The sequence below is a fragment of the Perognathus longimembris genome, chromosome 10, assembly GCF_023159225.1.
Source record: "Perognathus longimembris pacificus isolate PPM17 chromosome 10, ASM2315922v1, whole genome shotgun sequence".
NCBI lineage: Eukaryota > Metazoa > Chordata > Mammalia > Rodentia > Heteromyidae > Perognathus > Perognathus longimembris.
In genome coordinates, this window is record NC_063170.1 from 9,588,342 (window position 1) to 9,602,690 (window position 14,349).

A 14,349-nucleotide genomic window follows, 5' to 3' on the forward strand; every position below is an offset into this window, starting at 1 on the left:
CATTTGCTGTGCATGTGCAGAGTCCCCAGTACAAGGACAAATGCCAGGAAAACTGGCTTTTATGCTAGTGTGTCTTCCCCCGTTGTCTTTATTCTCTTTAGCAATATTGGGAATTGAACTTAGGATCTCGCACTTGATGGGCATACACTATACCACTTGAGCCAGGCCTCCAGCCCTGCTTTTTGCTGATTATGTTGGAGATGGAATCTAGCAAACTTTTCTGCCCTGGCTGGCTTCAAACAGATCCATATTTCTTTTTTTTTTTGGCCAGTCTTGGGCCTTGAACTCAGGGCCTGAGCACTGTCCCTGGCTTCCTTTTTCTCAAGGCTAGCGCTCTGCCACTAGAGCCACAGCGCCACTTCTGGCCGTTTTCTGTATATGTGGTGCTGGGGAATCGAACCCAGTGCCTCATGTATACCAGGCAAGCTCTCTTGCCACTAGGCCATATCCCCAGCCCCACAGATCCATATTTCAACCTCTGGAACAACTAGGATTACAGGTGTGAGCCACTGGCACCTGTCTCTTAATATGACAAAACAGTTCCAAGCATCAATGTATTAGCCACTAAAAAGTGCTTAGTTATAACATCTAGGTTAACCAAATAATTTGGCTATTTTTAAATTTTTAATTTCAATTTTTTTTTTGCAGAGCTGAGGACCTAACTTTCTGGGCCTTGCACTTGCCAGGCCAAGTGCTCTTCCACTGAGTTAAATTCCAACCCCTTTATCTTTAAAATGTTTTTCTTTGGGTGGCCCTGGGGCTTGAACTCAGGGCCTAGGTACTGTCCTGAGCTTTTGTGCTCAAGACTAACACTCTACCACTTGAGCCACATCTCTCATTCTGGCATTTTGCTGGCTAGTTGGGAGAAAAGTATCCAAGGGTGTATGTATAGTTGATCAAACTATACTCTTTACCATTTGGTACTCAGATCCTCTTCTGAACTAAGCCATTCCCCTTGGCAGGTTTGTTGTGCCTAAGAGAATTCTAATCCTAACTACTCAGGCTAAGGTCTGAAAGTCAAGGTTTGGCACCAGCTCAGGCAGACAAATCTGTGAGATCCAAGGGGTAGAGCATCAGCGTGCTCACCAGTTGCTGGACAAAAGAGGCTTTGAGTTCAAGGCCCAGTACCAGCAGAAAGAAAGAAAAACAAAATAGTTCTGCAAGAAACTAGATTTTTTTTTTTTACCTCCTCGTGGTGAGAAATTCCCATCAGGAGGCCAACAACGGTCACTGCAGAGCGGAAGAAAGTCCGGTAGTCTGAGATGCTCCATCCAAACAGCAGGTTAAACTGGAGAGGAGAAAGGCCAGTCAGTGGGGCCAAGTGTATCTTCCTGTCCTGAGGTGCTTGATTTGAACAATATAGAGCTGATGTTATGGAAATTCTCTGGTCATTCAAATTACTACACTGATGACACTGTGATCTAAATTTCATCCCCATTTTAGAGACAGTGAGACAGATGTGAGGGTGTAAATGGTATATGTAAAGGACAGAACAGAAGTAGCTCAGCTTTCTGACTCTGTTACCCAACCCCCCAAAACTGATTGCCAGCTTGAATGGGTGATTCTCCACACAGTGGCCATTTTCTAAGGAAGAGATGGGATTTCAAGCCCATGGTGCTTGGGGGCTCACCGTCATGGCATAGCTGCTCAGCAGGATGAGGATGACCAGCAGGAAGCCCGCCACCTCATCCCAGGCTTTGTTCAGGGTGTTGCCGATGACCTTCAGCCTGGGGTTAGGTAGCAGCAGGTTCCATAGTTGAACAGTGGCCAGCAGAACCAGGAAGCCCACAAGGTGAGTGACCGCACAGCTCACATTGAGTGCCTCGTAGAAGCTGATGAACCTGTTACCAAGGAGAACGGATGGTGATTGGCAACCGCAGTGCTTGTGCCACCAAAATGCAGAGGTGCTGTGGATCATTAGGTCAGACCCTTGCTGAGGGAGGAGTTCTGCTTTACTTGTAGATAGAATATTCACAAGGCAACATTGGATTGGGACATCCCCTGGAGAAACCTTGAGAGGTGACCTCTAGTTGATCACTTTCCATCCTGAAAGCATGACCCAGCAGAGTTTCTACAGGTGAGCATCCCGGGCTAACAGATACTCCTCCCCATAGGAAAGAGCAGAGAAAGCCCAAAGGGGCGCCACGCACCTGTTGGTGTGGGTCAGAGGTGAGGAGCACCTGGCCATATGTATGCTGCTTGTGAACTCATCTCCCTCACGGGAGGGCAGGCACATACACTGCTCATCATATACCTTGCCAGTTGTCCATGGTCTTTATGTGTTGATCATTGTGTATGGCAAGAATGTTAGCAATACCCAAATGGCTCGTGGCACGGGATAGCGAAGCATGACCCTGTCTGGAATGTAAGCCCCTTTGCATTTAGAGATAGGCTGTGTGTTGTGGACATAAACCCTTGTCATGTCTCTTACTTTGGCTTTCTGTCTTGGCCACAGTACATATAACAGCCAATTCCAGGCCTTGTTCTGTGAAATGTTTGTACAATTATCTTTGACAAGCATGTTCCCAAGCGCTGCAAAAGCACAGCTTTTCAACATGTCCATTAGCCCTCTGTTTTTTTCTGCTGTTCACATTAGTGCAACTTCTTTTTTTTTTTTTTTGGCCAGTCCTGGGCCTTGGACTCAGGGCCTGAGCACTGTCCCTGGCTTCTTCCCGCTCAAGGCTAGCACTCTGCCACTTGAGCCACAGCGCCGCTTCTGGCCGTTTTCTGTATATGTGGTGCTGGGGAATCGAACCTAGGGCCTCGTGTATCCGAGGCAGGCACTCTTGCCACTAGGCTATATCCCCAGCCCCAGTGCAACTTCTTTTTTAACTCAGTATTATGCAGAGGTCTGGTAAGATAGGAAAGGAAGGGCAGGGTGAAAGAATACTTGTGTGTCATGGAGAAAGTAGACACGAGGCAAGGCTGTCCTGTGCTCCCAGCTCCCTCTTACCTGTCTGGGTCACGGCGATATTGTGCCATGTTTTTCTTATGTAGAGAAATGCGCTTCATGTCAAGTCCCAAGATGCTGAAGCTAATGACAATTATGCTCAGATCCAGAATGTTTCTCTTTCTAGTGAAGAACCTCCACTTCTGCTGCTTGATCCGACAGCCCTAAACACAGACACCACGGTTACCTCGTCTGAATGGTTGGCTGGGCTGGCCCTGAGAAGTTCTCACTACTAGGGGCAAAGCACACCGCCCAGTGAGGCAGCTCGTGCTAGGCCTGCTGGGTCTGCCTCGCCTCCCCTTAGCTGAAGCACTTCCCAACACTCGGAAATGCCACTTTGAAAGTTGGTCTCCAGTACAACCTCATTTGATGCAATCATTTGTTTTCTTAAAGATTATGAACCAGTTGCTTGCACATAAAAACTCTTATAGCTGGGAATGTGGCTTAAAGGTAGAAGCCCTGGGTTCAATTCCTCAGTACTGCATAAACAGAAATAGCTGAAAGTGGTGCAGTCACTCAAGTGGTAGAGTGCTAGCCTTGAGCAAAAGACGCTCAGGGACAGTGCCCAGGTCCAGAGTTTAAGCCCCAGGACTGGCAAAAAAACAAAACAAAAACTTCTCTTACTATGCCTGAGAATGAAGCTAAAAATGCTGTGTTTGGTAAAGGTAACTTTTTAGTGCAATATTCACATTTTAGACTTAATTTTTTTTTTTTTTTGGCCAGTCCTGGGCCTTGGACTCAGGGCCTGAGCACTGTCCCTGGCTTCTTCCCGCTCAAGGCTAGCACTCTGCCACTTGAGCCACAGCGCCACTTCTGGCCGTTTTCTGTATATGTGGTGCTGGGGAATCGAACCTAGGGCCTCGTGTATCCGAGGCAGGCACTCTTGCCACTAGGCTATATCCCCAGCCCCATGGACTTAATTTTGTACTGGGGCTTGAACTCAGGGCCTAGACACTGTCCCTGAGCTTTTTTGCTCATAGTATTCTACCACCTGAGCCACAGCTCCACTTAGGGCTTTTTCAGTGCTTAACTGGAGATGAGTCTCATGAACTTTTCCTGCCTGGGCCGGCTTTGAACTGAAATCCTCAGATGTCAGCCTCCAGAATAGCTACGATTACAAGCATGAGCCACTGCACCTGGCTTCAGACTTAATTCTTTAACCCACAACAATTAGAAGAGCTGTTCTTAGAAAACCCGACAACTTTCAACAATGGAGGCCTCTTCCAGGTCACGGTGATTTTCTCTAGGGAACAGCTGGGGTATTTGTCAGGCCCGCACTTGACTTCACCTGCTTGCAGGTGTAGTAACAGATGAGGAGGTAGTGGGTGACTTGGGAGGCCACCGTCCAGGCGAAGCCCTTCTCTGATGTCTGAAGGGAAGTTAAACTGTCCAGTCTTACAGAGGTGAAGAGAGCACCTGAGAGGAATAGAACAAGTAACGTCCAGCGTGTTTAACACTTTTCCCTTCCTCAAAATGACCGCACTCCTGTACCCTAAGTGTCAAGTGCCTCTGAGCCACCCCACTGTTTCCTGAAAAGCTGCCCAGTTTCTAATGAATTGTGCAGACAAAACGCTGGAGATCTTAATTTCACAGTCCACAGAGGGAGAGGTCATACTGTGCCCCTACCTACAGACAAGTATCAAAGGCCCAACACCTGCTTTTTCCAAACTTGGAGAGGAGGAGGAGGAAGAGGTTGGATCAAGATAGACTTCCTGGAACGTGGAGATGGAATGTCCTAATTTCCATCCAATCCCTTATGAAATATTAGGATGACAGGGCAACAACAAATGAAACGAAGGGGAAGGATGTGCAAGGAAGTGCAAGAAAGCTAAATCCTCATCCTCCTATTAGTACTCAATCTGGAAACTACAATTGAGCCTTAATCATTTGGTCAAGTGTTATCCTTTTTTTGGTATGGGGCTTGAACCCAGGGCTACTTACTCTCACTTGGCTTTTTTGCTCCAGGCTGATGCTTTACCACTTGAGCGACACCCTAGCTTCTGGCTCTTTGGTGGTTAGTTGGACATAAGAGTCTTAGGGATTTTTCTGCCCTGGCTGGCTTTGAGCTGTGATCCTCAGATCTCAGCCTCCCAAGTAGCTTAGCATTGCAGGCGTGAGCCACCACCAGCCAGTACTGTTTGACTTGCAAAATACTTGCATGTACCAACTTCAGTGAACTAAATTTCTTTTTTTCTTTCTGTTCGTTTGTTTTTTGGCCAGTTCTGGGGCTTGGACTCAAGGCTTGAGCACTGTCCCTGGCTACATTTTGCGCAAGGCTAGCACTCTTCCACTTGAGCCACAGCGCCACTTTTGGCCTTTTCTATATATGCGGTGCTGAGGAATCGAACCCAGGGCTTCATGTATATGAAGCAAGCACTCTTGCCACTAGGCCATATTCCTAGCCCAACTTCAGTGAATAATAATACCTTTTAGTGAATGGCATCAGACAACAGGAAGAAGAGGAAAAACCTTCATACCCACAGGACTGGATTCCAAAATCAGGGTCACAACACAAAACAGATTCACATTCGCATTGAAGACCACAAATTCCACGAAGAGGCCTCTGGTGCCTCGGTCTAGCCAGTGCCTCCGCTCAAGATGTTGGAGAACTCTGGGGAACAGAAGAGAGACGCAACCGGCTGCCTCCTTTGGCAAAAAGGAGAAAGTTCCCTGCTGTTTCCAGTGTCATTGTCACACACCAGTCAGGAGCCACATCTCCCAGGCTACTTTTCCCTGTACAACACGTTGTGATTATGAACACCCAAACTTTCAATGCCGTTAACTTGCATATATACAAAAATGAGAAACTTGGACCCATCAGGGAGGCCGAGGTGGGATCGGGAGTTTTGAGGTCAGCCTGGACTACAGAGTGAGTTCAAGACCAGCCTGGGATACACCGAGCATCCACACCAAGATTAAACGTTTAGGAAAAGATAGCATTTAAGTTTTGAGATAGAATTAATTTTCTATGTTGACTGTGTTTCTATAGAACATTAAATACTCTGAGCCAGCAGCTATTTGGCCTTAAGAGGTGGGAATATGAATGTCCTCGGTTGTTTTTGAGTGATTTCTTGCTGTAAATTTTCTTTTTGTGGTACTGGGGTTTGAACTCAGGGTTACACTTGCCAGGGAGGAGCTCTACCCCAGAATATCACTGGTAATTTTTTTTTCTGGTCCTAGGGTTTGAACTCTAGGCCTTGGCACTGTCCCTGAGCTGCTTTTGTTCAAAGTGCGCACTCTACCACTTGAGCCACAGCTCCACTTCCAGCTCTTTTGAGTAGTTTATTGGCAATAAGAATCTCACGAACTTTCCTGCCTGAGCTGGCTGCAAACTGTGATCCTCAGATCTGTTTCCTGAGTAGGATTTCAGGCTAAGCCACCAGCACCTGGCTGCACTGGGAATTTGTAAGATAAGGGTCTTGCTTTCTGCTTTGATAACTGTCTGGACACAATCCACCTAAATTGCCGCCACATCCAGCTTTTTCCCCATTTTCTGTCCAAGTTAGCCTCCAATCACGATCTTCCCAATCTCAGCCTTCTAAGCAGCTAGGACTACAGAAGTGAGCTACTAGAAAACCACTATTAATAAATGTCTCTTGGAATTTGTCAATTTCAAGAGGGTATCACTTTCATTTTTGATTCCTTATTCATAATAACAAACTCTGAATCCATATGCTAAACCACTGGCACTTTTGGCATTTGAGCTTTGGGTTGTGACACATCACGCCTCACAAGGACAAAGATTATAAAAGTCTCTATGAGTACCACAGGCAAGTAGTGCAGATTATCGCAGTGGTCACAACTGCTCAAACGTGTCCTGAATCTCAAGGGTGCTCTGCACAGCCAGTGCTTACCTGGCTGCGGAACTGAAGTTCCTCCCGAGTCGCACAGCGTACCCTCCTCCGGCGTAAGCGGCCAGTTGTCCTCGGAAGGGGCAGCCACCCAGTGTGTGCTGGTCCTGGTAACGCCAAATGCTATCTGCTTCCGTCATGTTTGTGTTGGGGGGGCCCCAGCCAACCCCATAATCCCCTCGGTCCTCCTGATACCGGTCAAATGGCCTCACTTGTTCTTTGAGAGAGACTGGGAAGCGTGTGGCCTTAGGAACGCGAATCTGCCGAAGCAGGACATTGCCCAAAAGAAAGGAGTTCCCATCAGTAACAAACCCTAGAGAGAAAAGAGATAGCAATTTTAAAAATTGCTTCCTTAGCTGGGTGCCGGTGGCTCATGCCTGTCGTCCTACTACTCAGGAGGCTGACATGTGAGAATTGTGATTCAAAGCCAGCCCAGGCAGGAAAGTCCATGAGACTCTTATCTCCAGTGAACCACCAGAAAACTGGAAGTGGAGCTGTGGCTCAAAGTGGTAGAGCACTAGCCTTGAGCACGAAAGAAAGGTCAGGGATATTGCCCAAGCCCTGAATTTAAGCCCCGTGACTGACAAAAAAAAACAAAACAAAACAAAACGAAAACCCTGCTTCCTTCTAAAAGTAACATGACAAAGATGCAATGCTTTTACCACACATTTTGAAAACATTTTAGAGGTGACCTAATGTGCTTAGGTAAGAAATAGAAATAAGAGGTGTAAAAATAAAAAGTGAGGCTGGGAATTTGGCTTAGTGGCTTGCCTAGCATGCATGCAGTCCTGGGTTCCATTTCTCAGCACCACATACACAGAAAAAGCCATTAAGTGGCACTGTAGCTCAAGTGGTAGAGTGCTAGCCTTGAGCAAAAGAAGCTCGGGGACAGCACCCAGGCCTTGAGCTCAAGCCCTAGGCAAGCACTCTTGCCACTAGGCCATATCCCCAGCCCAAATATCTTTTAGGATTCTTTTTTTGCCAGTCCTGGGCCTTGAACTCAGGACCCGAGCACTGTCCCTGGCTTCTCTTTGCTCAAGGCTAGCACTCTGCCACTTGAGCCACAGCGCTACTTGTGGCCATTTTGTATATATGTGGTGCTGGGGAATCGAACCCAGGGCTTCATGTATAGGAGGCAAGCACTCTCGCCACTAGGCCACATTCCCAGCCCTCAAGCCCTAGGACTGGCCAAAAAATAACATCAGTGACCATAGTATTAACAAAGGACAGATCTGATTATAAAGCAGGACATATACAAAGTATATACTGACAAGGAGATCCCCAGAGAAAGCAAAGCACACAACCATATTTGTAATGTTTCACCATTTATGGCCAAGTGTTATGATTTCACCACCACCACCACCCCCCACACACACCATAAGCCACACCCAACTGGAGGAAAGTCAGGTTTGGTTCCTGTACATACGACTCCATGAGCAAGCACTGTGGTGACCCCCGGACTCGGCAAGTTTGGTTGAAGACTGCCCATGGGTGAGTGGCTTGGGCTAAAGGTGGACAGGACTGAGCTAGTAACAACTTCTTAGGAGTTGAGACCAACCATGTTAGTGTCTATGTTGACTGCATTTCATCAACTCTTAGCAAATGTCTCAGCATACAGCAGGTGTTTAATGCATGTTTGTAGGGTGGAACTAAATAATCACCCTGAAAAGTGACACAGACACAGACACAGTCACAGAGTTGAGCAAAATGACTTGTAGATAAAAATACCATCTCAGGAGTTCCTTCCCATTAGGCAAAATCCTGGCTCTGCTCTGCCATGTGTGGCTACCTCAGGGTCACAGCCATGGTCACCTCGAGTCTGTCCTGTAACTCAGTGGGACTCAGCCCCATGCACCTGGTCACCGTGAGTCACCGTCATAGAATAGACTGGGTGTTTTTTTTTGCGCCAGTCCTGCCTGGGACTTGAACTCAGGGACTGGGCACTGTCCCTGAGCTTTTCACAAGGCTAACAGTCTACCACTTGAGCCATAGTTCCACTTCCAGCTTTTTTTGGTAGTTAATTGGAGGTAAAGAGTCTCATGGCTTTTCCTGCCCAGGCTGTCTTTAAACCTCGATCCTCAGATTTCAGCCTCCCGAGACACTAGGGCTACAGGTATAAGCCACCAGTGCCCTGCTGAGTGAACCTTCTTAGGTGAGGTGCAGAAAAATAGGCTTGTGGAGCATTGAGAGGGGTAGCCATATTGAAAAGGCAGTTGACTTTTCTCTAGCCTGAAAAACTACCTCTACCTCCCTCATTTTCCCAGAGCCGCCTCCTTACCTCTGTAATCCCCATACAGGTTTGGGAGGAGGGTGTGATTGGCCCAGGGGTAGAAGTCCTTGAGAAGCTTGATTTCTGAGAAACCATGAGAAAAACTCTTCCAGATAGCTTGATGGAGGAAAAATCTATTGGAGTTCTTTGCAGAGTAGACTGCAGTCATCAACAGGATAAGGAAGAGGGTTTGTACTAGTTTAGAAAGGAAGAGAAAACGTATTCAGAAATCCTCTATACATTTTCTTCATTTTTATCTAGACCTACACTCTTGCAGGTAAGTGGTCAAAAATTGGCAATTTCATATGGTTCAATCTATTCATTACAAATATGTGTATACACACATACACTATATATATACACACACACACACATATATATATATACTTATATATTTTGTATCCAAAATGTTTCTGCCACTAATCAGAAATTAATTACTGGAGAGCCATAACAATTCCACATAAAAATACTGTGTTTTAGTTCTTTTTTTTCCTGTTTCCATTTTCTCTTGACTGCATTCACAAGAAGGGAAAAGACGGTTAAAGCAGAATTTGACCCAGAGAATCTAATATATTAAATATGTTGAAGCAGTCACCCAGCATTTAATCCTTTTCCAAAGCATTTCCATTTTTCCTCTGACCTAGGAAGTAGGTAGATCACGTCTGGAAGATGGAGAAGATGGCCCACTCACGTGCACAGAGAAAGAAATCTCCACTATGTGTAGTCTGGGATCTTTCCATTTGCCATATTCCATGAAGCTTCTTCCTTTCTTCCCTTTCTTTCTTGGTGCCAGTACTGGGGTTTGAACTCAGGGACTGGTTGCCATCCCTTACCTTTCTTACTCAAGGCTAGTGCTCTAACATTTGAACCACACCTGCACTTGTGCTTTTTTGGTGTCTAATTGGAGATAATTGTCTGCCCAGACTGGCCTATTTTCCATTTTATTCTCACTCCACCTTTCCTTCCAGAATGTGCCGCACAGTCAGCACGAGACCATTTCCTCTCCTTACCCAGAACATCAGCAGTGAGCTTCAGGAGTTTCTTCTTCTTCCAGGCTCTCTCTTGGTGGCGGGCTGACCTGTTCACCACTGGGGCCTTGTAAATGGGGTTATTCTTATCTCTCGAGCCAGATAACGATGAAGAGCATTTTGCTGTCCGATTTCAAATACAGGCCAAAGAGATGTTAGATTAAGTGGTTGTCCAGTATTTGGGGGGCATCTATGGTGACCCTCTCCTGCTATTGTTAAAGCTATCTCAACAGTACTTCTCAACTACCCATGGTAGAGGACCCATTTTCAGAGTTTTGGATTCTGATTTATTGGAGTCCAAGACCCTCGTAAAACATAATAAAAATTAGTGACTCGAAAATGAAGTATAACAACTAGATCAAATACAAGCTCTGGGACCCGGGAGGCCACGGCTCAGTGGTAGAGCCCTTGCCTAGGAAGGCCCTGGCTTGACCTCCAACACTATCGCCCAACAACAACCCACTTTTGAGACAGGGTCTTGCTATGTAGTTCAGGCTGGCCTTGAACTGGCAATCCTCCTGCTTTGGCCTCCCAAGTGCTAGGATTGAAAGCATGGAGCACTATGAATGGCTAAGGATTGCCCCCGCCTGGCCCCTGACCACCCTGGCATTGAGCCCAGGGCCTTGTGCGTGCCCCTCGAGCTCCGTCCCTGAGTTACATCCCCAGCCCTTGTTCTGAAGACTCTGCCACGGTCCTGTGAAAGTTTCGAAGCGCTTCCTTTCAGCTTCTCCCCAGTCCTGGACTAGAGAGCAGTGGTTGTGCCCAGCGGCCCAGGCGTGGGAGCACTGGTGTCAATTCTAATATGCATGGGTGTCACTTGGGATTTTTGTTAAAATGCACATTCTGAGATGAGACTCAATATCTGCTTTTCTGAAAGTTCCAGTGCACAACAGTGCTGCTGGACTGCAGAGTACTCTGAGCAGAAGAATCTAGAGACATCTAAGTCAAGAGGAAGGGACAAACAGAAGACAGGCGGGAAGAGAGAGAGAGATGGACAGAGGGAGAAGGTAGAATTCGAGTGAAGACATTAAACTTGCTGGTGTATACAAGTCAGTAGACATGAGATCACTAAAAAATAAGCAAATAAATATCTCTAAAAAGTCAGAGGATTGCTTTCATGTTTCCCGGGCCAAGGATCACACCCAGCAAATGCTCTGTTATGAAGCTACAGTCCAACCAAACATTTGGTTGGAAGGATGAGTCACAGCTCCAATGGACAAAGGCAAGAATACAAAAAAGAAATTCCCTGTAAGCAGAAAACAGTTTGCAATGCATGGGGAAATGAGACTCTTATCCCCAGTTACCTTCCACAGAACAGAAGTGGAGCCCAAGCGGAAAAAGCTAAGGGTCAGTGCCCAGGCTCTGGGGGGTTTTTGCCAATCCTGGGGCTTGAACTCAGGGCCTGAGCACTGTCCCTTGCTTCTTTTGCTCAAGGCTAGCACTCTACCACTTGGGCCACAGCGCCACTTCTGGCTTTATATATATATATATGTGCTCGGACACATCCGTGCTAGGGGACAAGCAGCAAGAGCCCTAGAGACACAAGGTCTCTGAATGGGTTCACTGGCTGGGATGCCATTGTGATTTTCTCCATACCAATGGAGATGGTAGCTAGGATCAGATGGCTTACCCCAAAGTGCCAGGATCCTCGCGGTCTGTTGCTCCTTTTCTTTGCTAAGCCGTGGCATCCTGCTCCCCAGCAGTGAGAATAATAACGCAAAGATGATCACCTAGACAGGAAAGCCACGGAAGAACTCTGGGGCTTCCAAGGCCTTAGAAGGTGATGCGGACTAACCACACCTCTCAGTCGTGTGGCCCTTGACTTGGATGAAATACAGAATGAGCCCACCATCATCATTTTTGTACACATATGGGAATCTGAAAGGGCACTTAAGAGTCTGTTAATAGTCCTATTTTTAGTCAGAGGTTCGTAAGCTGGTTGAGTAGGAAAGCTTCAACTATGAAGTTCATCGGGTGACCTAAGTTGTACAGTAATGTGTCGGCGTCTTTGGAAGATGTATAGAAAGTCGAGCTGGGAAAGCTAGATGTTGAAACATCTCAGGGATTAAGTCCCAATTTAGCCCCCTCCCCCTGGGGGGAAAAAGTGTCATGTAATATTAAGAGTTAAAGTATCTATTAGAAATGCAAATGGCCCTGCTCCAATTTGGGGAAGGAAGTTCCGTTGCAGAATTTCAGAGACTAGGGGGGTGCTATTTCTTCTTTTCCCTGGGTGCTCTATCACTTGAGCCACGGCTCTACTTTCAACTTTTTGCTGGTTACTTGGAGAGTAGAGTTTCATGGACTTTTCTGTCTGAGCTGGCTTCAAACTGCAATTTTCTGACCTTAGCCTCTTGAGCAGCTAGGATTACAGGCATGAGCCATTAGTGCGCAGCTTGCTCTTCCAAACCATTCCCCCTCCCCCGGTCCCTTCTGTCACGCATCTGTTAGTCTATCAGTTTTCATTAGCTCCCGTGTATCCCTAACCAAGGCCATTGCAGATTGATTCGCTCACTGTCAAGTTGTCACATTCATGCGATCCCTTACGTTGATGCGCATGAAGTTCGCTCTCCCGGGCTGCCCCCCGCCATGGCGCCCTTCCCCTCTGGCATACCTTCACTGGCTGGCTGACGAAGGTGTCTTGGAGCACCGACAGCATCATTGACACCGCCCAGCTGGTGGCTTGGTCTTTGTTCATGTTCAAGCTGTAAAGGGCTGTAAAAAAGGCTGAAGCCAAGCTAGTGACGCCTAGAAGGAGCCAGCAGATGGGTGTCACCAGTGTGGGCAGGCACGCGCAGCCGGGCCTCGGTTCTGAGCTCAGGATGGGGAAACCCGTCGCCTCCCTGAAGAAGAAAGGTTGGAGGAGTAATGTGGAGGAGATGGCTGCCGGCTGCCGGGACGGCCTGGTGCGGGCTGGTACCTGCGTGCCCCTTGCTCCAGGGGAAGCACCCGTGTCTCCAGGAGTTCCTGGAGGGTTTGAAGCTGGCTGGCTGCTTCCTGGAAGTCACAGGCCTGGTGACCCTGGGGCACAGCCAGCCTGCCCAGCTGGCATGCCAGCCTCCGCAGTACTCTGAGCAGGTAACAGTGGAAATGGTGCTGGTTTTCTGACACCACTGAAAACAGATTTGACACGTTCATGAGTACGTTTCAGTAAGTAGCATTCATTCAGTAGAAATCAATCCCAGAATGGAGACAGGTGCTGGTGAAGTTTTACAGTGGTAAAGTTAGTTTATATTTTGTGCCTGCACTGGGGCTTGAGATCGGGGCCTCACCCTCTCATTTGGCTTTTTCTGTTCATGGCTAGTGCTCTACCACTTGAGCCACGCCTCCATTCCTAGCTTTACAAAGGTTAGAGATAAGATGTTCTATCCTCAGGCTGGCTTTGAACTGTGATCCTCAGATGTCAGCCTCCTTATCATAGCCAGGATTACTTAGGTGTGAGCCACCAGCGCCTAGCTTTCAGTTTTAAAATTCTTTGTGTGTGTTTGTGTGTGTGTGTAGATGGTCATGGGGCTTGAACTCAGGGCCTGGGCACTGGTCCCTGAGCTCTTCTACTCAAAACTAGTGCTCTACCATTTTGAGCCACAGCGCCACTTCGTTTTGTGGTAGTTCATTGGAGATACGATCTCCCAGCCTTTCCTGCCTGGGCTGGCTTTGAACAGTGATCCTCAGACCTCAGCCTCCTCCGTAGGTAGGATTACAAGTGTGAGCCACCAGTGCCTGGCTCAGCTTTAAATTTTTTTAATTCTTGAAATCTTACTGATCCTCTTTGGCAGAGCTACAGCACACCCACTCCATGTTACTCCGTGCCCAAGATGCCTTGGGTTATAGCCACAAATCCATAAATCATATTCCTTTATCACACTGGAAAAGAAGGGGCGACATTTCAAGTCTTGAACCAAACAGATGCAACGTGAGCATCGGATACAAAGAATGTTTTCCTTTCCTGCTATCCCCGAGCTCACTAGATCGGGTCTAGACGCCATCGAGAGGGCTCGAAGCCATCCACTCTACACTGAAAGCTTAAGGGAATGAGAAGAAGCCCAAGTTGCATGGGGATGGCCGGTTATGCTGGACAGCAAAGTGAGGGAGAAGGCAAGGCACACGCGGGAGTGAAGGCTGAGGGCAGGGGAGTGGTTAAAATCCACTGGACGTTACCACTCGGCCCGCGGGCTTCCGCGTGCAGACCGCAGCCTTGCTCCTCCACGTTACAGTGAACAGCCCTGCGGAGCAGCGCCCCCAGCCGCTTCAGGT

At 47.5% G+C, this 14,349-nt stretch overlaps 1 protein-coding gene across 1 annotated transcript; it reads right to left on the reverse strand.

Moving 5' to 3' along the window:
- Positions 1–12,448: 12,448 nt before the first annotated feature.
- LOC125358222 (polycystic kidney disease protein 1-like 3) lies at positions 12,449–13,310 on the reverse strand. The gene is made up of 2 exons (XM_048355200.1): positions 13,016–13,310; positions 12,449–12,938 (listed from the first exon to the last, which is right to left on the reverse strand). Exons 1-2 carry the CDS (start codon positions 13,231–13,233, stop codon positions 12,578–12,580), a joined length of 579 nt encoding a protein of 192 aa, XP_048211157.1. The 5' UTR covers positions 13,234–13,310; the 3' UTR covers positions 12,449–12,577.
- Positions 13,311–14,349: the final 1,039 nt, after the last annotated feature.

Bases quoted from the DNA above. Each gene is read 5' to 3' on its own strand.
- LOC125358222 (XM_048355200.1), bottom strand. From the start codon at position 13,233: ATGAACGTGTCAAATCTGTTTTCAGTGGTGTCAGAAAACCAGCACCAT. The intron at 12,939-13,015 runs GTACCAGCCCGC...TTTCTTCTTCAG, and splicing joins CTGGAGCAAGGGGCACGCAG to GGAGGCGACGGGTTTCCCCA.